The 24,570-nt window shown below is 46.3% G+C and overlaps 1 protein-coding gene across 2 annotated transcripts in view; it reads right to left on the minus strand.

Moving 5' to 3' along the window:
* Positions 1-455: 455 nt before the first annotated feature.
* Positions 456-24,570, minus strand: part of MAP2K3 (mitogen-activated protein kinase kinase 3) — a 45,717-nt gene continuing 21,602 nt past the window's right edge. For both annotated transcript variants that reach the window (XM_020808721.3, XM_072982393.2), the window contains exons 2-13: positions 13,514-13,546; positions 12,168-12,237; positions 9,636-9,684; positions 7,163-7,276; positions 6,538-6,657; positions 6,045-6,161; positions 5,558-5,609; positions 5,055-5,182; positions 4,178-4,255; positions 3,661-3,797; positions 2,296-2,341; positions 456-1,178 (exon numbers count right to left, since the gene is read on the minus strand). In XM_020808721.3, coding sequence (XP_020664380.1) covers positions 1,095-1,178; positions 2,296-2,341; positions 3,661-3,797; positions 4,178-4,255; positions 5,055-5,182; positions 5,558-5,609; positions 6,045-6,161; positions 6,538-6,657; positions 7,163-7,276; positions 9,636-9,684; positions 12,168-12,237; positions 13,514-13,546 — 1,028 coding nt within the window. In that variant the 3' untranslated portion in view covers positions 456-1,094. The remainder of the gene's footprint in view (positions 1,179-2,295; positions 2,342-3,660; positions 3,798-4,177; positions 4,256-5,054; positions 5,183-5,557; positions 5,610-6,044; positions 6,162-6,537; positions 6,658-7,162; positions 7,277-9,635; positions 9,685-12,167; positions 12,238-13,513; positions 13,547-24,570) is intronic.

Below are 24,570 nucleotides of genomic sequence, written 5' to 3' on the forward strand. Positions count from 1 at the left end.
GGGAGTCTCTCCGCGCAGCGATGGATGTTTGCAGAGGATTGCCCGGCACCATTTTTGAAGTTCCTGCCCTCTCCCCCTGCCTTCCGCAAGCCTTGGAAGGTAAAAAGGCTTTCTTTTTTTCTTTTTACCTTCCGAGGTAAACACCCATTGCCACGCGGAGAGACCCCCACGAGTCCTGGGATGGTGCAAGGTAAGCCCCAGGGGACCCCCAAAGCCGGTGAACGGCGCTTACAGAGGTTAGCCCAGCACCCCATATGGCAAAGTGCTGCTTTCAGAAGCCTCCCAGGGCTTCGTCTTGTGAAGCAGGGCCATAGGAACAATCATCTTGCGAGGCACAAAAAAAACTATTTAAACACTCCTCCATGTTAGAAAGGACGGAAAGAAAGTAGAGAACAGCCCAGAGAGAGAGAGAGAGAAATCTAACACTAGTTAGACTTAGTTTTGTTAAAAAGGTTGGCTGTCGGTTTAGCGTTCTCCTTTTAGATGTGGCTTTCTTTCTTTAAGCTAGCGTTCTGTTTCTCCACTTCATTTTCTATATACAGGGCAACTTTGTATGGTGAAGCTTAAAAAAAAACAACCCCAAAAACACAACCCTGGATAAGATTCTGCCATGAGAATCTGCAAGGCACATGAAACGAGCCATGGCTGGAGGATCCATGCGCTTACTGCCCTGTATGCCTGCGGCTCTGTGTGGGTGTAATATGTCCCTGAGCATGCACAGAGCTGCATTTTAAGGTACTAGTTTGGGAGTGAAACACTTAAAAGGAACTCAGCGTTACTCAAGGCAGAGGACGTTGAGTACTTGAAAGATAAAACAAAGGCCGCACCCTTCATCCGGTAGGTCTGTTTCTGGAGGTCTGTTTCTCCACGTACAACTGTACTGCTCAAATTTAAAAAATAATAATATTATTATAATTATCGCACAAGTCCAAAAAAAAAAATTGGTTGAGGGAAGACGCAACGAAGGCGTTCGCTCTGTTTTGTGCAAAACTACGGTTAATGCTAAAAAGTTCTTATTCCCTTTCTCTCCACCGAGGGAGAAGCCGAGACGAGGCTGTGCTGGTTTTCCTTTCGTTCAGCCACCTTCGGAAATTTTAAGAGTCGTCTCCCAGAATTTCTGTGACGAAAGAGACCATATCAGTCACTTTGGTGTCGTGCAGAGTGAAGAAAGGGTGTGCCTGTAAGGGAAGGAAGGAAGAATAAGTTCAGCTCGGCAGGCGCGATGGACTTGGATCTTGGTAAGGAACGGCTGACAAAAGAAGTCGCAAAGCACTGTGGGAAGGTCCTGCTCCCACCGATAGCACACACTCACTGTACTTTAACTGCCATGGTGGCGCCATTAGACTGCACAATGCTGCAGTCTGTAAATAATGTTGTTGAGCATGCATACACATCCTAGCAAAAGGAAAGCTGCCCATTAATACCTGGTATTGACACGTAAGAACATACAGTGGTGCCCCGCATAGCGATGATAATCCATTCTGGAAAAATCGTCGCTATGTGGATTTGTCGCTATACGGAACAAAAAAGCTCATAGGAATGCATTAAAACACGTTTAGTGCGTTCCTATGGCCAAAAACCTCATCGTTATGCGAAAATCCTCCATACGGCCGCCATTTTCGCTGCCCGACAAGCAAGGAACGGGTGTGAAAACACAGCGGGTGGCCATTTTAATTACCCGGTGGCCATCTTGGAACCGCTGATCAGCTGTTCTAAAAACATTGCTATGCGAAAATCGTTAAGCGAAACAGCTTACCAATCATCGCATAGCGATGTTTTACCATTTAAAACATCGCAATGCGATCACATAAATGATCACAAAAAAATCATCGCTATGCGGATTCGTCGTTAACCGAAGCGCTCATTAAGCAAGGCACCACTGTACTTGAAGGGTGCACCTTCTGGATCTGAAGAAGTGGAATGTACTCCCCAAAAACTTGTGCAATGATAAATCTTTTCATCTTAAAGGGGCCATGAGTATTTTTTTCTCTTTTATTTTGATATACAGGTTACACAGACTATGAGAAAACCATATAAATACGTATGAGATCCAGTGTGGTGCCGTGGATAGAATGGTGGATTAGGCCCCAGGAATCCTGGGTTCAAATCCCTACTCAGCCCCAGAAAATCACTGACGAGTGAAAACTACCCCTGAAATATCTCCCACACCTTTGAAAACCTCTCTTAGGGTTGCCATAAGACCGAGTCAGCTTGATGGCACATCACCCAGAGAGCAGAAATCCGTCAATATGTATGTGGCAGGCGAAAAAGGGGTCACGAAGGGAAGAGACTTACCATAAGTTCCAAGTAGCTCATTCGTTCTGCAGGGTTTTTCCTCAAACTAAAAAAAGGGGGGAAATAAAGAATCTCTGTCACATTCTAGTGTTTAAAAGTTTTAAAAAATCAACTGGAGAAACAGAGTGCCACAGTTCTCCTAGCACTCAGGACTCTAAGCTGCTATTCTATTTTCTCCAATTCTCACACTTCCCAAAACTCCCCAGATTGATCATGGATAGAGGCGGGCACGAACTGCGGTTCAGCCCAGTTTGGCACAACGCCTGCGCAGGTGTTCTCGCGGATGTCACATGCTGCATCCCTCCCCAGGCAACCGCCCACGCACTGGCAACGGTGCACTTCCCTCCTCTGCCTCCTCCATCAGCTGCCCACTCAGATGAGGAGGTGAGCCAGGGAAGCCCACGGCAGCGCCTCCGAGAACGATCACCCAAGGAGGCGGAGGAGGGAAGCGTGCTGCCGCCAGGGAGCAGCTGATCACCTCAAGAGGGAAGCACACGGTGCCCACGGAACACCCATGTGGGTGCCGTGCTGAACCACAGTTCACGCCCATCATGACATCTTTCCTTTTTTTCTGTGACTAGGCGTGAGTTGGATTGCTTGGATTCACCAGTCTTGAGGCTCAAAGCCTGCAGTGCGGTGGGATCAAGGGAGGAAGTCTGCAGGGGAAAGGACGGCGCACAGTAGTGGAACCTTGCATTCTTCAGGGGGTCCCCAGTTCAATCAGCTGCTTCTCCAGATTTTTTTTTTAAAAAATATTATCTGAATGCTGGAGACCTATGGCTGCTGGTTAGCATTGGCCACACTAGCATAGCTAGACCTGAGGATCTCGGTATAGCTTTCTACGTTCTTAAATCTGAGGTTGAGGGTGGGAGACGCAGCTTGCCTCCAAGACCAACGAGCGCCGAGGTACGAACATGCCCGAAGACGGAGTTGCCGCCAGCGGCCATTTCACTCGCTGGTAAAGTCTCTCCATGAATGGCTGTTAAAATGGTGTTTCTCCAGCTCATGTAGGGAACATCAGCAAAAAGGGAGCCCAAGGGAGAAGCGAAGAAGGCGTTATCGGCCCACTTAAGAGGGGAACCCGGAGGTCTCTAGGAGGAGCATAACCCCCGCTCCTGAAAAGGTTTTACGAGGCCAACGTCGTGATCCAGGTGGAGAAAGGAGGGTCCCAGGCCTGCCAATGATTTGCAAAATGCCATTCATGCCGTTCAGCATTGGAACATAAGCCCACGCTCTTCCACAAAAATAAAAAGGTGGAAAATGCTTTGGTTTCGAGGTGGCCGGTGGGAGAGGAGAGTTCCTGGAGGCAACCCAGGCTGAGCTGCGGGGAGAAGACAACAGACTTCGGACAAACACGAAACCTACCAGTGTGCGGTGAAATCCACAAAGTCCTTCGAGAAAGAATCCGGGAGCTGAGGCGAGGGCTCTTCCACCACCTGTTTGAGTTGCTGGAAGGGGGTCCCCCAGGACTCGTAGGGGAAGCGGAGAATGGCCAGTTCAATCTGAGAAAACGACAGATAGAGCATCAGATCGCATCATGCGACATATGCCCCACTCAGGCAGGCCAAAGCAAAGGCTCGCCTTACAGAGACCAGTGGATCGCCCGATGCCTCTGGAAAGTGGATTCCTCCCCCGCCGTAAATGGGATCCACTCTTCCCCTTGCCCAACAAACTGGGGCTTGCTGGTGCGCTACCTCTGAAACTCACACACCCCATGGAATGCAGCAGAGACCCTTCCAAACGTTAGGGGTCCCGTAGCCCCCTTCAAACCATTGGTGGGCTCCCTCTCTGCTGCCACACTTAGGATGGCAGGGGTTAAAAAGTCAGTGAGGGTAATAAACGTTAAAATAAAACAACTTGAAATGTGCATTAGGTTTCTTACCAAAGTAATCCCCAAGCTCCAGACATCTGATTTCACATTGTACCCTTTGTGATTCACTTCGGGGTTTATTCTCTCAGGCTGCACAGGTGAAAAGGAAAAGAGACCAAACGTTTGAACCATGACCAGGGAGAACTGAGTTCTAATATCAACTCCGTTATGAAAAACAGTGGGTGATTGGGCTGTTGACTGTCTTTCTCCCCCTTCCCCCAGCAGCAGGCAGGTCGTCCTTTTTCCTTGCAGGAGTGGAACATCTCTTTTGGCCCAAGGTCCAAATTCAATTTTGGAGACGTTGGCCGGGGGGGGGGGGACACACCAACCCAGGGATGGGCAGAACCAATGGGCAAAAGGGGTGAAAGCAAAACTGCCCGTTGAAAAGCGCAATCTGTTAATTTCTAGCTCTCTGTTCCTGCTAGCTGGGAGCTTCCTTTCTAAACAGGAAGTAAGACAGAACTAGGCCTAGTTAGGGCGCAAAAGCCTTCTGGTTTAGGCCTTTCTCCTAGGCGAGTTGTATTTCGGTGTCTGCAAGATGTCTGTCAGGTAGCACTCGCAGAATGGAGAATTATCGGGCTTGTAGTCCCAAAGCGCCCATCCCTCCTGGGTTTTGCAGTTTGGCAAGGGACTTATGCTAGAAAGATCTAGCAAAGAGGTATTGCAACAGGAACTTTTTAGGACCTCAGCACGCTAGAAATCCCAGGCTTCTATGGGACTGAGCCCTAACACTTAAAACTGGTATCACACTGATATAACTCTGCAACATACAGATGTTCTGAACCCACTGATGCTAGTTCCATTGGAAAAGAAAATCTAAACATATGAACAAGTGAAAGAAGGGATGGATTTACAACGGATAAAATGCCCCGTTGGCAGAAAAACTCACAGCCATGTACGGTTTGCAGCCAGCATCCATGGTCTTGGCAACCGAATCCACCAAATAACCACTGATTCCAAAGTCACACATTTTCACGTGCCCCTGTTTGTTGACAAGGACGTTGGACGGCTTGACATCTAGAAGAGAAACATATAAGGAGCGCATTAATACGTCCTTTTCTGGATCAGACTGGAGCCTTTGCTCTAACACGGGGGCGGGGGGGAGAGCACGTCTGCATACAATTTTAGCCAGATGTTCAAAAAAGCACAGCTGGAATTGTGGGGCAGCCAGCTACAACGTCCAGAAATCCCAGGCGTTTGCTAAAACATCAGACTATGACCACAGAAAGTAATAGGGGTACAGATAACTATTGGAATCAAAAAGGGTGTTTCTTGGGGGGGGGGGTTCCACAAGAATGGCTTCAGCAGGCTGCATGGAGCCTGCAGGCAGCCAGTTGCCGACCCCATCTTACAAAGCACACAAAGAGCAGAATATTCATAGACAATACCTACCTCGGTGAATTACGGAAAGCTTGCTATGCAAATGTTCCAGTGCTCGTACAATCTGGGAGAAAAATGAGAGGAGTGGTAAGATGCCTCTTAGCTGCCAGGCAGAACTTTTTTAAAAAAGATATGCCCAATAAGTTTTCAAAATGTTTTAAATAATACCCATGTGCCGTCAAAGTCAATTCTGACTTATAGCAACCCTTTTCAGGGTTGTCTGGGTAGAGAGTACACGGAGGTGTATTACCATTCCCTTCCACTGGAGGCACCCTGGGGCTGTGCAGCTTGCCCAAGGCTACCCAGGCTGGCTCTTCTGGGAGACGCAGTGGGGGAATTGAACTCCGAACCTCTGGCTCCACAACCAGAGACCTAAATGACTGAGCTATCCAGCTAGCTATTGCTCAGCAGGCTTAGGCAACGACATTTATATTCTTCCCTCAGGGCCTTGTCCCTGGAATTGATTCGCTGTCTCCCCGAGGCAAGATGTGCTACTCACAGACACGGCTATTTTCCCAAGGATATCCTCAGGGATTGTCTTCTGCTTTTCCAGAACCTTCTTATAAAATTTATCCAGGGACGTATCCATTAATTCCATGCAGATCCAGACATCCCCCTGAGAACAAGGGCCAAAAGAAAGAAAACTTTCAGACTTAGATTGCAATATATATTTTTTTAAACAATAGCCTAATCTGCTTTTCCATACCTCAAAACGGTATTTAAAAGGCATCACCTCAAACCACAGAGTTAAGGAAACAGAGCAGAGTTTGGTATAAAGCCTGCACTGAAGAACAGAATGGGAAATCGCGGTCTTGGGTCACTAAGGGAACGTTTTTACCTCGAGAAAGGCTATTAAAAAAACAACAACCTAAAAACATACTTCAACCATGTCAAAAACCAAACAGTAAAGTCTAGGGATCTCTCTTGTGAAACCAGACCGGCTTTCTCAGGCCCCGAACGACGGCTGCATTTTTCCTACCCCTCGCGCCTACCTCTCGGAAAAGGGCCCCGTAGAAAGTCACAGTGTAAAAGCAGTCCACTGTCCTCATGGAGATGTCCAGATCCATCAGAAGCCTCTTTTGTTCCTGAGTATTCACAGTGGCTCGGATCCTCTGGGGGAAAAAAGAGAGAGAGAGAGAGAGAGCAAGAAAAGCTAACCAGGCAATGCAAAAATCAAAGCTCTTCCCAACTACCAGACTCAACAGCTCCTCAGGGTGGCAAAACGCCTGGGAATGTTCCTCCCATTATTTTCCCCTCTCGTCCCTTCTGTCTTTCTTTCAGCTGCTTCTCCCCTTGGGGGGAAAAGTGTCCACTGTAAGCTCCCTGGGGCAGGTACATGATGGGTGCTCTTTGCATTACTTTGCACTGCCCCTCTTCCGGAAGTTCACTGAAATCCTATTGTGGACCTTAACACCAGCCAAGCGGGCAATGTCATCCATTGCAGGGGTGTATTTACTGATTTTTGTAAATTAAAAATTCCCGGGGTCCCTCCCACAGGATCGGTTTCAGGTGTGCACGGGGGACATGTGGCTTGTGGTTTCTGCGTCACCTACGCCTGCTCTACCTAAAGAGTCTCACGCTCTCTTTCAGGCAGAAGGCCCGAGGGCTTGGCCTTACCTTCACGGCCATGGTGGTGCCACTCTGCGCGTGGTGCACCTTCTCCACTACACCGTAAGCACCTCTCCCTAACTCGACAAGGCTAACCAGGTCGTCAGCCTCCACTTCGAAGTTCTGTTGATCGGGGAAAAAGAAACGACAAACGAGGCAGCAAGTTAAGAAGGAGAAAAGGGGACGAGGCTGAGCGGGGACCTTCGTCCAGACTCACTTCATCATCAGGCACTGAAAAGATGACTCCATGCATCAGGCCAAAGTAACACAAACGAGGGGCCTTGTTGTGCTCCTGTCTTGCTTATGGGCTTCCTGGGAGAAGCTGATTGACCACCCCAAGCACAGAATACTGGGCCAGATCTGGTGGTTTGATCAGTGGTTTCATTCATTCATTCATTCATTCATTCATTCATATCCCACCCAACTAATGGCAGAGCAGAAACACAAAATGCCCAACAGACTCCATAAAAAATCGCATTAACATCTCCACAAGGTCAGGAGAATAGAGCAGATGTGAACTCCTAACTAAGAGATGGAACGATACCTTGGGAAGAATCTCTAAATTAACCCACAGGTCTATTTCCAGCATTTTAGAGTTTTAGAAGAGGCAGCCGTGCGAGACCGTGCAAGCAGATCAGGCAAAATCTAAAGAAGCAAAAAGGCATAAACACATGGGCACTTTAAAGATGAATGATTGTATTTTAATGTGAGCTTTCGTGGCAGACTTGTCCACGAAAGCTGACGTTAAAATACAATCGTTAGTCTTTAAGGTGCCACAAGTTTTTGCCTTGTCTTGTCTTGTCTTGTAGTGTTTGCAAGGGCTCCCTTGACCCCTTGCAAAAGCTACAAGCACTTTTAGATGGGGTCTCTCCATCAATGCCCTTGGAAACTGTCACCTCGGTGGGTAGAGTAAGGCAGGGACTCTTGTCACTGAACTACAGTCCGTGAAAAGACTCACATCTTCACATCCCAGCTGCTTCTCCATGACCAACACGTTGCTTTTGAAGGGAGAGCCCATGGCCAAAAAAATATATTTGGAATATCGTTCTAAGTAGCCCAAAGACGCTTTGCCTTCAACTGTTCTACGTTGCCGACTTTTGGACCATGAACTATGCTAGCTGGATTCTGGACAAAGTTAGCCAAGAAGATAAAAGAAAACAAAAGAGGAAGGAAGGAAGGAAGGAAGTAGACTTTCCACAGTGTTTCTCCTTCAGAATTCTCACTGCTCTGACAGTGGCTGCAGAAGGGCCCCCAGATCACTATACTTCTGCATTTCTTATGGCTTCCTAAAGTGGCACACCATCCATGTTTGCCCTCTGCATGTGCCCAAACTACAAATGGATAGAAAAGACCACATCCCAAGAGCCTCTATTTCCTTTTGTCCGGAAAAGCTAAGTTTCTAGTCCTTAAGACTTGGAGAAACAAACCGATGTGTGGCAAAATTTTAGCAGCTGCAAAGAGGAGGGATCCCTAGCCTTCATAATGGGCTCCAAGCTACAGGAAGCCAGATTTAGGCTGAATTATCAGGATAAACTTCCTAACTGTTAGAGCAGTACAACAATGGGATGAATTACCCGAAAATTGGACAACCATCTGTCAGATCTGCCTTGATTTGTATTCCTGCACTGAGCAGGGGGTTGGACTTGATGGCCTTATAGGTCCCTTCCAATTCAATTATTATATGACTCAATGAGTTGGGGAGCATATACTCAGCACAGATGTTTGCTCCTCCATGTACTCTACAGAGGCTGACTTTGAATGGACTTTGTTCGTTCATTTACTCATTCATTCATTCACTCATTCATCCATTCAATCATTCATTCATTGTTACATACTGCCCCATAGTGCTTGGAGTACTCTCTGGGAGATTTACAACAAAATTGCACAAGGAACACTTTGTCTCCCAGCAAGCTGGGCATTCATTTTACTGACCTTGGAAAAATGGAAGGCTGTGTCAACCTTGAGCTTGAACCTGCCATGATCAAACTCAGGTTGGGGGAAGAGGCTTCTCTCAGTTTGGCTTAAACCTGAAACACACTTGGCTGACCCAAGATTCTGTCACCAGAAAATCTATTTCCCATGCACAGCCACAGTGCAACAAGAGGGCTTCAGTCACCATCTTCAGCTTCATAAACCATAATTAACCATAAACCATGGTTAACTATAAACCATGGCTAACCATAAACCATGGTTAATCATAAACCATGGCTAACCATAAACCATGGTTAACCATAAACCATGGTTAACCATAAATATGTCACTCCTGATTTCACCAAGTACAGCTTCAGCAAATGGGAAAAAAAACTACTTCTTTGCATTGCATGCCCCTGAATCTTCCAGCCGGCAGTCATGCTGAGTGAAGGATTCTGGAAATTGCCCCTCCAGTAACTTTTCCATACTCTTTCCTCTGCTATCAAAGCAAAATAACAGAAGTACAGAATCCTATATGTAAAACAGTGACAGACAAAAAACAGCCACGTACTTTATCACCAACGGTAATAAAAGTCCTGGAATCCAGGTTCCTGGGAGGTCTATAAAAGAGACAGAGAGAGAGTAAAGAATTGGACGAGACAGCAGCCACTGGTGAGTATCCAACACATATGCAGTATTCAAGGAAATCTCCATTAAGCCTATTTATTTAGTCAATAAATCAAGGGAGAAATCCAACCGTGGTGAGCATCACTATTGTACCAAATAAGCACTGCTCAATCCTTGACCAAAATATTTCAGATCACCTGCATTTGGACCATCAAATCTTGGCCGGTCTAGATGACAACGTAGGACTTAATACACTAGATAGAAGCACAACTAGAATATTCCCTTTGCTCAAGCTAGCAAGAAAACAAACTGGGAGGTCCTCCTTCCACAAGTATCTTCCCCGTTTCGTCTGGACTGTGAATCCAGGATCAGACCAAACTGGAAGAAGAAACCAGTTTGAAGTTGGTTTAATATTCTGGCTTGCGCTAGATCGGTTGGCCATGGTTTTCCAGTCTATACGAAATGGGAAATAAGAACAAAGGAAGATCTCTTTGTTCTTTCCTTCGGCCCATAAAAGAAGACCAAAAAAACTGTATCAATATTTTTTTATTTAAACTATTTATACTCTGCCTTTCTTCCCATAGATATCAACTGGTACTGTTTACATCACGGCTGATTAAATCGAGAAGAGATCTTAGCAATAACAGAACACTACGTTAGTTGCTTCTCTATTAAACTCAGGGGGAAAGGAATTGATGTATCTGAAACAGGGCTTCTCCACCGTAGGTCCCCAGATGTTCTTGGACTACAACTCCCAGAAATCCTTGCCAGCCCAGCTAGGGGTGAAGTTCTTCTGGGACTTGTAGTCCAAGAACATCTGGTGACTCAAGGTCGGGAAGCACCGGTGTAGAGTAATGCTTGAAAACAATTTTAACCCTAGCCTACTCTTTCTGAAAAAAGGGACGTGGTGGCACTGTGGGCTAAACCGCAGAAGCCTGTGCTGCAGGGTCAGAAGACCAAGCAGTCGTAAGATCGAATCCACATGACGGAGTGAGCGCCCGTCACTTGTCCCAGCTCCCGCCAATGAAAGCATGCAAACGCGAGTAGATAAATAGGGACCACTTCGGTGGGAAGGTAACAGCGTTCTGTGTCTAAGTCGCACTGGCCACGTGACCACGGAAGATTGTCTTCAGACAAAACGCTGGCTCTACGGCTTGGAAATGGGGATGAGCACCGCTCCCTAGAGTCGAACACGACTGGACAAAAAATTGTCAAGAAGAACCTTTACCTTTACCTTTATTCTTTCTGAAACCTTATCTTCTTAAACCTCAATGAACTCCTCCCTATTGTAATATGCAAGCAGCATTCACTTAACGCGATATTTCCAAGCTCTGGTTGGTATTGCAAGTCTCTGATCGAACCCACTGTGTCTGATGGGACTGTCAGAAAAATATTAGGAATAAAAAAACCCTCCTTTTTAAGGAACCTATGATAAGGAGCCAGACCCTTGGTAGAACAGCTTAAGAACAGGCAACAGCTTTTTGAGGCTTCAGGAGGAGGTCTCCTCTCCTAGGACTTTCCTTGAACACATTTTTGCCCCCTTTTTGTCCCATCATCAGCCCCGCCATCAGGTGCGGATTTCAGTGACCCCATTCCTTCTGTGCATGAGGGTGAGGGACAGCAGCATCCTCCCCCTTGCACAATCTCGACAAGGAGTCTGCAAGCACTCTTTGGAGATTGTTCCCCGCAAAGGGACGCACGACAAATCATGCGCAAATTTGTACAAGCTGTGTAAACCGTGCAAAGTGCAGACACGACGTGATTCATGTCCAGGGAAGACCACGGGTGTTTTCTTGCACAGGTATTTAAAAGTATGTACCTTGCCTGATCTGATGAATGCCCTTGTTCTGAAAGGACCGATACATTCTATGGAAAACCGAAAGGATGCTGACTATTTCTGTTTTTGCCACCAAGTGCATGGAAGAAAATGGGGGGGGGGAATCAATAATGTTAAAGAAGCAATAAACCTGCCCGCTACCATCACGGATCTGTGCACCCTGCACCTTTCAGGTTTGCTTTTCTGAACAACAAGACCTGATGAGCTGAAACAATTTATGTTCCGTCAGATCCGATCTCTGCTCTGAGTCTGAATCAGTTTGCAAATTCCTCTTTTGGCTCATCCCGGAGCCAAATCTCTCCATTATGCTTCAATCTAGACACGTCGGACAAATTGCTCTGAATCTGGCCCGCTCGGTTTGGAATTTGGGACTGGTCCAAAGCCAGTGCATAGCTCAACCTGGAAACAGTATTTCTGGGTGAGAAATCCTGCACCCAGCAAAGCTGGTGGGTCGGCAGACCCCGGGAGCTGCAGACCCAAACAAGAGCACCTTTTCCAAACTCTGGCTTAATGGGCGGGCGGTGTAGCTTCCCCTGTTGCTTTTTGCAAATGCCAAGAAGCCTGTGCAAAAGGTATTGCTCGCCTGTGATCACAGATCCCGTCCTAGAGCTTGCAAAACAAAGCAAAAGCAGATCTTACGTTGCAGGGACGGAGGGCTGCTTGTTGGCTGAAGGCATTCTCAGGATGGGAGGCCTTTTCTTCTTGGTTCCTGGAGGTGAGGAAGAGGAAGAAGAAACAGGGTGATGAAGGAAAAGGCCAGCCAAAGGGTCGCCATTTGGTAGGGTGCTGCAATTCAACTGGGCAGGTCCCCCGTTCAAATCTCGACCCAGCTACAATGCAGCAACCTCTGCCTTGCAGGGTTGTGGGGAGGAAAACGTAAGGGGAAGGTGGACAACTGTCTTCCGAGGAAAGATGGGAGAACACAATGCAATCAATTTGCAGCATGTACCTCTTGAGTATGCCCGCAGATGGACAGACGGACAAACAAGTGGGTTCAAATCAAGCCTGGCCACTCTCTAGAAGCAAACATGATGAAATGGAGGCTCTCCTCCTTTGGGCACATCCTGAGAAGGTAGGCTTCTCTGGGAAAGACAGTAAGGCTGGGAAAGGTGGAAGGCAGCAGGAAAAGAGGAAGACTTAATACAAGATGGACTGACTGCCTAAAGGAAGCCACAGGGTTGAGTCTGCAAGAGCTGAGCAGGGCTATTGAGGACAGGGCAGGATGGAGCGTGCTCATTCCTAGCGTCCAGGGGACAACAACAGACTAAGCCTTGCGATGTTCTTTGGGGGCAATGTCCAGGAAACTGGGAGTACAACTACAGCCTCAAGTCTTCGGGCACAGTTTGAGCATTGCTCACGATGGGAGTTAATGCCAAGTATCCACTCGGGGGCCATGATCTTGCGGGTGCAGAAGCCAAACGGAGCATTTTCAAGACTGGCAGCAGCCAGAAATGCAATCTGCTCTCCACAAACACACTGGCCAAGACGCGTCTCTCCTTCTTGACGGACATCCATTTGAGCCTTCCTCACTGCTCGAGACTCAAGCTTGGAAAGAGACCGAGGTCACAGACCGGCCTCTCTGGATCGGGAAGCAGAAATCGCACGCCCTGCATGAAGTCATCAGGGAAAGGCTAAGTTAAATCCTTCCTTGCAAAGGACTGAGATGACCAGGGAGAGAAGAAAGATGGGGTTACAAGGATAATGACGTGTTTAGGAAGTTTATAGCTGGCCAGATAGCTCAGTAGGTTAGGTATCTGGCTATGGAGTCAGAGGTTCAGAGTTTAATTCCTCACCGTGTCCCCTGGGAGGACAGCCAGCCTGGGAGGCCTTGGGCAAGCTGCACAGACCCATGGTGCTCCCCCCCCCCAGAGAAAGGGAATAAGAAACCACTTCTCTGTATTCTCTACCTGGAAAACCCTCCACTATAAGCTGGAATCGACTTGATAGGATGCAATTATTGTTATTATAGGAAGCTTATGCCTTACCTCCTTTTCGCTTCTCCAGGGATCCTTTCGGATCTAGAAAAGAAAAGGAGAGAAGACATCAAAGATTAAGAGAGCAATCCAAACACACCAGATCTCCCAGCTGGAGGGGGCACCACTTGCTGATGCTATGTCTTTAGCCTACAAATCCCAGAACCCTTCAAAGACATCATGGCCATCCTGACTGGGAGATTCTATAGTGGCTGATAGTTGTTGGTTTTTTTTTTAGTAACTTTCCCAAACTCCAGTGCGCCCCAACGCTGATTTGCAAGTCAGCTTCCAACCATGCTGGTTTGACGGCCATTTGCAAACCATGGTATATCAAGGAGATGCTGATTCATATGTCACAAGAAACCATGGTTTGGCTTAGCAAACCATGGTTTGGCCGTTTTCTCTGTCTTAAAAACTTGCCAGCAGGTTAAGGGTTAACCAGAGAAAGAACACACACACACACACACACACACACACACACACACACACACACACACACACACACACACACACACACACACACACACACTCCCCACTCGACTCCTCGACTCCTCTCCGAAACTTTCCAAGGATTTTTGGACTTCAAATCGATTAGACCCACATTGCTTCCTTTTGCCATGTCTGTGGCACCTGAAGCCAAAAGAAGGGTCTATTTTAATTTTAAATCAAGGACCTTCTTTAGGAACCTTTCCTTAAAGCCAAAATGTAACTCCCTCCCCCCTTACGATTATTTCAGTGGCATGGCCATGCATGTGGAGACGGCTGTCGGAAAAAGATGGGCCGACAAATCAGAAAAAAATTTTTCTTGTTGAAGCCAGTTAGTGTGCTCCTGAACTGACACTGCGTAGGGAGTGCAACCTTTTCTCTTTGCTCCAGAGTTAACGTAGAGTAATACATAGTAAAACAAAAGAAAAATTAAAAATAAAGAAGAAGAAAATATTGTGGCACTTTTAACTGCTGTCCTTCAATGTGAGCTTTCGTGGATAAGTCCACTTCTTCAGACTCGTCCACAAAAGAGCACACTGAAATTATAGTTGTTAGTCTTTAAGGTGAGATGACTTTTTTGGTTTGTTTGTTTGAGAAACTAGCATAGACGAAGATGGCAACCTCTTCTAAAACCACAACTAATAAAAACAGAGACTTTCTCGCCGGTGGGAAGCAAACAGATCCTAAACAATGGTCATTTAAATCTAGAATATGGGGAGTGAAATCAGGAGTGACTATGGATTGAAGGAGGATTAAGACAGGACGTGAAGATCCGGTCCCCAAAAAGACTGGATTTCTCCCCTCCATGTGCACCTGGTTTTAATGCAGGGTAACTTCCACAGGCATGCTCTTTCTCTGCATTGTTTAAATAGAAAAGAAACAATGAAGCCAGCAAGATATTGCCAGCATCCTGAATTTCTGCACCCTGAAGCAGCACATATTTATTTATTTATACATATGCTTCCTGGAGGAACAGACACCTGGACCAAAATGTTTTTTTAAAAAACCCACAAACAAACAAACTTATTTACAACTTCTGACTGTGTTGAAGCTACTTTTTAAGTGGCTGGTTTCTGTTATGGAAGAGCACAGTGCCTCGCTAGACGATGATAATCCGTTCCACTGAAATCGCTGTTTAGCGAAATCATTGTCTAGCAAAAAGCATTTCCCCATTGGCCATAGGAAAGCTGCTTTGCGAACCGCCAATCAGCTGTTTAAATCGCTGTCTTGCGAAGCTTAGGTCCCGAAAACACCCGTTTTGCGAGCGCGGAGGGAGCTGTCAAAATTGTCGTCTAGCAAAAATCAGTTTGCGAAGCAGGGACCAAACATTGTCCAGCGAAATTCCCCCATAGGAATCACTGTTTTGCGAATCGCTATAGTGATCGCAAAAAGTCAATGTCTAGCGAAAAAACTGTCATGCAGGGTATCTGTCTAGCGAGGCACCACTGTACATGCTCAGAAATGGAGCTCGGTTGCAGAATATTCTCTGCAATTATAAAGGTACAGTAGAAACCGGTACAGGTTTAGTTTACCACTAACGGAGAAAGTAAGTTGCCCCCAGAGTCTCCTCCTATGATTGCCCGCCAGGCTGGTCCAGGGAATAATTTTCCCTGTACGTCTTCCCACAGTGAAAGTCACTCATTTGCTGTTCCGGCTTTTCAAATGCCAAGAAAAATCCTTTCTATTACCCTGTATCCAGCTGCTGGTATTTCAACTTAAGTGTGAAATGCTGACCTATATTCAGAATTCTCATCGTAAGGCCATCGGCCACATTGGGCAACCTACAGGAAGAAAGATAGGCAAAGACGTTCGGAGGGTTTAGCAAGCCTCACCCACAAGCACCGCCTCAGAAACCTTGAGGTCTAGAAACTTGTGATTCCTTGTTGCTGTGCCATGCAGGCAGCTTTCCAAATTGTCTCCGCTCGGGGTAGGCGAGGCAGGAATCTTGAAAGTCGGCTGCTGAATGTATTAAGCGAATGAACGAGTGAACGGACGGTTCGCCCTCTTCCTGCCCTTCCTCAGAACCCTGTCTCCTCCATGAGGCCTAGCCTCGTGTTTTCAGACAAAAAGTCTAAGGGCACGATCCGACAGCTGCAAAGGCGCAGGCTTGATTGCCACCAGAAAGCGTCGCTGGAAGGGGAGCAGTTTTCCATCTGTAGGGGACTCACTCGAACCCAACCCCCAAAAGTAGAAGCCCTATAGCCGGCCCAAAAAACATCTAGCTAGGCGTAGATCGGTGTCGCACCGGACTGCAGTTCCCCATGCGTCGTGTGGCTGCTGGGAAACAGATCACATACTGCGACCTATTTCTCTGTGTAATCACGCCCTCAGTCTTCTGGTTTCCAAAGTTTAGATTGTTGTTTTGCGTCATCCAGTCACTTCTGACAGGAATAGGGTTTTTGAGGTCTGTGCGACATTCAAGGCGTGGCTTGCCACCTCCACCCCTCCCCAATGAGTCTTCATGGCTGGTCAGGATTTGAACCCAAGGCTCCTGAATCCTGGGGTCTGACACGGCATCCGCTAGACCCCGCCATCTCTCAAAAAAAAAAAATTCAGATGAGAGCCATCGTTATTCTGCAGAGACCACGGCTCACGAGCCTCTCGGTCTCCATTTACTGGTTCCACTTATTTCTTCGGAGCTCCTGCCACAGAAGGGAGTCAAGAAGATGCGCTCTGACCTTTCGTTGCACAGCCGTCTCCACCCTCCTGAACCCAAAGCACAGTGCAAACACCGCCAGCCAGCCTGGAGCATGCATGAAGACGGGCACATCGGCCCCAACGCTTCCTAACCAAACAAGCTGTGCTGGAAATTCCACCTTTTCACCCTGCAGCCTTTCCAGCAGGCCAGTCTCGAGTTGTTACACCAAGCAAACTCCGCTGCAAACTTCCTCCTGGGGAGACAGCCGCACACACATGCACACACACACACACATGCGCTAGGTGAAGTTATAAATAGCGCAAGGAGGTTTGCACTCGGCTGACACTTCTCCAAAATAATCGGGTGAGCCAGAAACAACCCAGGGGAAGAAACGGGAGGAGGGAAAGGCAGGGGGGATTTAGCCGGTCAAAATTCCCCTTCCAACTGGAATTGTGCATTCACTTAAAGCCCCTTTTTAAAAATAGATCGCTACGGAAATCACACAGCTATGAAGGCCGTCCTTCCGTTTTCTAACCCGTTAGCAGACCCTGGAAAACACCTTTTCTCCAGCCCGCGCCCTACAGATGCGGCGGACTGCAATGCCCATCATCCTTGGGCCAGAACCGCCCGCAATTGGGGTGATAGCAGGAATGGGGGACTCAAGCTTTGTTGTCAAGTCAGACTTAAGTTGCACCAGTGACTCGACTCAGGTTTTTTAACGAATGACTCGCAACTCAGAACCTCCCCATTCCTCCTTTTTTCTAGGGGGGGGAGTTTGTAATAGGAACTTTGCAACAAAGACTCGAACTCAGGACTTGGACCCCAAAGTCTTGCCAGCCTCCTTGGCATTTCTTCTGCCTTCCCAGCTTCTACATGGCCCCTCAACAGCTTCTGAGGATTTATTGACAGACTTCCAATCAACCTCTCCTTCCCACGACCTGACCCAGCTGCCAAACGACATCTTTCCCTAGTCATGCAAACCCTCCAGAACTTTTGAAGCCATGGAAAGAATCCAGGTTTTCTTTCTTTTTTTCTTAATGAATAGGGGGGGCAGAAATTGTGTGCGAGAGAGAAAATCGAAGTATATGTATTACAGTACTTGTTTCCATATCAAATTGAAACTTCTTTTACCACTTAAAGCCACACAAAAGCCAATATTTAAGATAACAGAACAAATACGTGTGTGCAAAGCAACACAATAAATGTTGATTTAAATGTAATAAAAGCAAATAATGAATCAAGAAATGAAAAGGTGTCGTTCCTAACGTAGCATGTGAAAAACGGCAGAGGTATGAAATGTAAAAATGGAAAGGCCTCGGTTTCACATGAGCAAAATTGGGAGGAGATTAAGAACAGAGCTAAAAGTTTCCCAGCTTTTCTGTGCATTGCAATTTACAAGTAAGGAAGTGTGTGTAGACACACACACACACACACACACACACACACACACACACACACACACACACACAAAGGAAGCGAGGAAATCCTAACAAGGTTTTCACATACCTTGTTCTGACTTTCCCCCCTAAGCTTGGAAAAGGGATGAGAATCAATAGGGAACCCACCCCTAGCTACACCTTCAAACGTCACCTTCCAGGATCCTGCCTCATCGCCTGGCAGCAATACTCAAGTCGCCCTAGGAGACCAGTCCAGCTATCATTTTACATGCCTGGAACCTGCAATTCTACTAGGGTTAAGCTCTTCACGAATAAACAAGCTTTGGTCCACTGACTAGTTAATTACATCATTCAAGAATATCTAAGCTTTTTACAAATGTAGCACATTAGAAGGAATAAACATACAGATCTTAATCACCAAAGACGTTGATGCTCACATTGTATTATTAGTTGAACAATGGCAAGGAGGACATCTATTCAAGCCATGGGCAGAGCACCTTGAATTAATTAATTAATTATTGCAAATTAATGTAGTTAGAATATAACTTACAATCCTGTAAGATCACTGCCCATAAAACTGATTCAAAATTAAACTATAAACATGATGCAATGTACAAAGTCCAAGAGCAAAATCAGATTATTGAGTTCCATTCATTCATTCATTCATTCATTCATTCATTCATTCATTCATTCATTCATTCATTCATTCATTCATTCATTCATTCATTCATTCATTCATTCATTTTTGGTCCTATGAATACGTGTTTAATGATAGCTTGAAATGTATCAAACATAGAGCTACCATGTTTCCCTAGGGCGGGAGGGACACTAGGTATCAACCGTACAACTAAAAATATGTTGATTTTTTTTTGTGAAAAATTGACTTTTTTTTTTTTTAAAGAAAAACAAAATGAATTCTCAAATAATATCTGATCTTCTCAGGAGCTTCGGCGATGAGGTAGAAGATATTTGTAAGGCTCTCACCAAAAGCAAGATACAGTAACTATCTTATAGTCTTCATCATCATCATCTTAGCACTGCAGAGCTAGGGGCAGTTTTAGCAAATGTACCATTGCTAGAGACACATGTGTGCAGTTTACAGCAGACAGTCAATTCAGGAACCTGTGTACGCTTAGGAGGAAAGCAGCGGAGCTTGGAAAAGTTATTTTCTGGACTACAGCTCCCATAATCCACCAAGCAGCATGGTCAAGGACTATTCCTGCTGGAGAACTGGGTCTTTGATCATGTGCAAATAACAGGAAAACTAACAAGCAACATCGGATCAGTCCACCGGCTGGTATACCCATTCCTAGATCAGATGTAAAAACGCAGGTGGCCCTCTCTATGCGGTTGGATTACAACTCCCATCAGCCTGGATTTGCAACAAGAAGGCGGCCTGCTGGGAATTGCAGTCTAAAAATATCTGGAGGACCTTGTGTTCTCTACCCTTTGGTCTTGCAAAACCTGTCCAAAATATGGCAGTCAGTGTTCAAAGCATACACTTGGCCGTTCCGATTTTGCTTCCGATCTACTACCTTTTCTTTCGCCCAGCTCCCAAGAGTCTGACACCTCTTGCTCCAGGAAGCTGCAGAGCCTCCAGGAAGGCACCTCAAAGCACACAGACCACATCCTCCGGCTTTTGTATCCCATTGCTGTCAGGCACACAATCAGAATGTTTGCTCCAACTCCTAAGAGTCCAGAATTAAACACTTTCACGGCCAGTATCCACTGCATTGTCAAGTTTTTTCCAAATTCCTAGAATTTTTCTTGTTCGGCTTTCTGCTTTTTGTCTGCTTTCTTTAAAAACAAAACAAAACAAAACCACCAAGCATGCATTTGGATTTTTTTCCCTCCAGTCTTCCTAGGAGAAAAACCACTCCAGAATATTACCGCCAGGAAAGATCTGTTATTTATTCTGGGAAAGGGATGTCGACAGGAGCTGGGTTGGAGATTTTGCTTGGCATTTTTTCTCCCGCTTGCCGATAAAATGAACTCATGGGAAGGTTCTGAATCACAGCACGGGACCACAGCCATGCTCATCCACTCCTCATGTGATCGGAAAAGATCAGTAGAGGGCAGGAGACTGCTGTCACCCACTTACAAAAAAAAAAAATCGAAAAATCAAACACACCCTTAGCACAAGATCCTGGGTTTCCAAACAGGTAGACTCTGGCGACTGCAAAGAAAAAGACAGACAAGGCGCATGTGTGCGCATGCATGCACCTAAAAACAGAAAGAAGCAGCAAATATTTTGCTAAAAAAGCAGAAAAATCGGGGCTATGCTTAGCAAATCTGGACCATGAGAGTACAAAACGAGCAGGAGAAATCTTAGCGAAACAGGAGACCTGGGTTCAAGTTCTGGGTTCAAAATATGCCATAAAGCTTCCCAGGGTGATTTTTGGATCTGCTACATCCTCCCAGGACTGCTGTAAGAAAAAGTGGGAAACTGCAGCCTGCGGAAGATGAACGGCGGCAGGAATGACACCAATAGAGAAGCATGAAGTGTCCATGTTCAGGATCTCAGCCAGTCTTATCATCCTCCAGAGAACTCCATACCATCTGCCCACCCTGCCTAACTCTGGCTCCCATTCTGCTAGTGGTCAACACTACTCTACAGCTTCAGCTGCTTGGCAAGGGGCAATAAGGGTGTAGTGAAAACTTACAAATTTGCAGTCCTGCACTTTTTTCTTTTTGAATGCATTGCATTTTTTATTGCACTGAGTTTTTTTGCATATATTTTGCATTTGACCAACTCTTGTTTTTTGGCACAGAGAGCATTGGTTTTTTTCAGCATGCTCTGCAAAACAGTAGGGGTTTTATGCATGCACACACACAGGGGTTTTATGCATGCACACACACCTTTTTGCAAAAAAAAAAAGGGAAAAGGAAAAAAGTGTAAGAAGAAATATATAAAAACCCTTACAATCTTACCCAGAGAAAGGGAAAAAAACAACTTTTGAATTTTTCATAGGTGACGATTTACATCACTAATGGAAAATCCTGACAGAGAGGTTTTCTTGGTATCCCCTTAAAATGTTTTCAAGTTTAAATAAAATAAATAAAATCATGTACCTGGAAAGGGGTGGGTGTGGGTGGGGAAACAAGATACTTCCCAAATGTGGTTGTATCAAGAGAACAATGGTTTTTTCCCCCTGTTTGGGGCCTTGATACTAACTTTGTATCAAGGAAGAATTACTGTTAGTGCAAGAACTCTGTAGCATTCTAAGGCTGACACAGGCATCGTATTGAAAGACTCACAGATCTCTTCACCGATTTAGCTGCTACAGGTTGAAACAATTTACAAGGACATGCTTTATATGGTATTGCTTGGGTGAAAATGCATGATGCAACTTAAGAACGAACAAACAAATAAACATCACATTTAAAAAATAAAACTGTTTTTTAGATACCCCAAAATGTCTGAGATGCTGGCTGGCAGGACGCCAGCTCTCTGCTGGTTTGGTGGTTTAGGGAGATCAGGGATTCCCCCCCCCCCATTTTTTTTTAAAAAATCCACAAGGTCTTTTATCTTGGATAACTACAAATTTGATGTTTATGTACTTCAATTAACTTTTTTTTTAAATGTCCCAGAATTTTTTGTTTTTTTCTGGCGCTTGCTCCACCACGTTTGTTCAGAAGGGGGCAGAGTTTCTGCTGACTGTCCATTTTCCAGAGTTTCCTCAACCAGGACTAGAAGCCTAATGGGTGGGAGCAAATAATAAGAGAAAGCTAATCACTTCCTTTGTTGCAGAAATTCCCCCGAAAGGATCACCATCCATTGTGTAGGGCAGCTGTAACCCAGATGCGTGGATTCGTGTGGTGGTCAAGAACATGGGTCATTTTGATGGAGAGACCTTCTGTGTCTAATCTCAGCTGTCCATAAGCCCACAGGCTGAGCTTGGGGAAAACTGTGCCTCCCAATCTATCCGCTTGTAGCAGGAGAATAAGAAGACACCACGCTCCGGAAGAAAACACATAGCAAATTTATGACAAGTCAGATTCTTTGTGATGGGACCCAGTTTTGCCAGCTCTGACTGGCAGCCGTGACTAGCCTGGATCTCAGTTGGATTCTTTCCTAGCTGTAGCCCTAGCCGGAAATCCCTGGTACCCTCCCATTCAAATACCACCCAAGTCCGAACCTGCATAGCTTCCAAAAGATAGAGTTTAGCCAACTTGACTTGCCTTTGCAGATGGACTTATGCGTCCTGGCAGTATTTCATGAGAGGCATTCAGGACAATAAAACCACTTCTAGAAATGCAGCCCATACAGAAGGTCAGAAAGGGACACGGCAGAATAAAAGCAAAGTGCTTAAAGTACTCTCTAGGCGGTTTGCAATTTAATTATGCAGGCTACACTTTGCCATCCCTCTCCCCCACGCCCAGCGAGCTGGGCACTCAATTTATCGACTTCAGAAGGATAAGCCAACTACCTGGGATTGAACTCAGGTTGTGAGCAGAGTTTTGGCTGCAGTACTGCAGTTTAATCGCTGTGCCATGAGGCTCAAACAAGTCAAAACAAACCTCGGTGAGCCTCCTACACAATCTGCAGCTTATGCATAGCCCGCACAGCAGTGTCACAAGGCCCACGGTCCAAGCAGCTGTGCCACCTCTGGCCACTAAAAGGGGGCCGACAGAACTTTATTAAGACCATGAGTGAAATTTCCGGAAGGCCCAGGACAATTCTAGGCACGCCTACTCAAGAGTAAGTCATTGCAACCGTCCATGCATCGGCTTTTCTGCTTGGCAACAACAGCTCAATCCTATGCAGGATTTTATTGCTGCTGCTGGTCTTCAAAGCAATTATACGCAGCTGCTGATCTGCATCCTGAAACCCCCAAATCACCGATTTTGCAACCATGTTATCCGACCCCACTGATTTTTAGGACCTGAGTCCTGATTTCGGGGCTTGATGCATCAATCTGCCCACAACCACCATCAATGCTTAGGAAAAGGAAGTAAAATACTAACTTATAATGCTTTGTTATTCACACCGACAAATTACCGTGGTTAGCAGCTGCAGGAGTTCATAATGCGGATTGGGATCTATGCAGGCCGGCAAAATTTCTCCAACCCTGCCTTACCAACATCACGAACTTCCTGTGTTGTGTTTCGCATCATGAATGGGGCAAGCCACACACTTTGGAGCATCGCCCTCTCCTGCTTCGGCTACGAGAGCGGGAAATTTGGCCAGCCCCTGAAAACGAACGTGCCACAAATTCTCGAGAATTCTGCCACGGCTACCTAAGGCTCTGCAGTTCTGTACTCCTTTGGCAGAAGGGCCACGGCTGCGCACAGCTTGGAGCATCAAGAGGGTTGGGGGCAAAGAGGCTAGACTGTTCTGCGCATCGGCTTTTCCAACGTGCCCTGTCAAAGAGCACGACCCTCACCACAAAAGCTCAGCGCAAACGTTCAGGCCGCGAGGCTGGCGTAGAACCACTTGCACCACAGTCAGGAAGGCCTCCAGATTTCCAGCGCTGGTAAAGGGGGAAGGAGAACAGGTTCCAGCCAAAAGAGCCATTTTAATATACAGTGGTGCCTCGCTAGATGATGACAATCCGTTCCACTGAAATTGCTGTTTAGCGAAATCATCATCTAGCGAAAAGCATTTCCCCATTGGAATGCATTGAAAGCTGTTTAATGCGTTCCAATGGAGAAGAATCGTCGTTGTCTAGCGAAGATCGCCCATAGGAAAGCCACTTTGTAAACTGCCGATCAGCTGTTTAAATCGCTGTCTTGCGAAGCTAAGGTCCCGAAAACACCCGTTTTGCGAGCGCGGAGGGAGCTGCCAAAATCGTTGTCTAGCGAAAAACGGTTTGCGAAGCAGGGACCAAACATTGTCCAGCAAAATTTCCCCATAGGAATCACTGTTTTGCGAATTGCTATAGCGATCGCAAAAAGTCAATGTCTAGTGAAAAAACTGTCATGCAGGGTAACTGTCTAGCGAGGCACCACTGTATTTAAGCATAAACCAAGAACTGTAAAATTGGTGTTACATCCCACTGCCCTTTTAAGATCTTAAATGACACAGATCGCTGTATAATTTCTTCTCTTTATCCAACTGCACGGGGTTTCTCCCCCCCCTCCGGCTCTGCACCTTTTGGGTCCAACTGCATGCTTTGAAAAAAAAAAAATTAAAATGCATGTCAGAGTTCCTCTCTCTGATCATGCACACCTGCATAACGAAGGTGCGGGGCCTCGCATTCTGCAGCCAGCATGTTTTAGAAGTGAAGCAAATACCCGGTCCTACAGCCCATGCAACTAGCACGGCCCAGAGACATCCTGGATGCTGGGGCAAAAGAGGGAGGACACCAGACCCACCGCCTAGGTGACCCGGTCTCAGTTTTAGACTCTGGAGGTGCCAAAGGCACACGGCCTTCTGGGTGGGGCAGAGCGCTGGAAACGGTTCTTTCTCACTGTGCCTCCTGCCCCTGTTAGAGCCTGCCAGCTGTCAAAGTTGTCCTCCTGCCCTGCCAAAAAAAGGGTCTCTCTTTTGCAAAAGTTGCTAAAGGGGGGGGGGGAGAGGAAGGGGGAAGGACTGAGAGAAAAAA

The sequence above is a fragment of the Pogona vitticeps genome, chromosome 13 (genome assembly GCF_051106095.1).
Source record: "Pogona vitticeps strain Pit_001003342236 chromosome 13, PviZW2.1, whole genome shotgun sequence".
NCBI classification, from domain to species: Eukaryota; Metazoa; Chordata; class Lepidosauria; order Squamata; family Agamidae; genus Pogona; species Pogona vitticeps.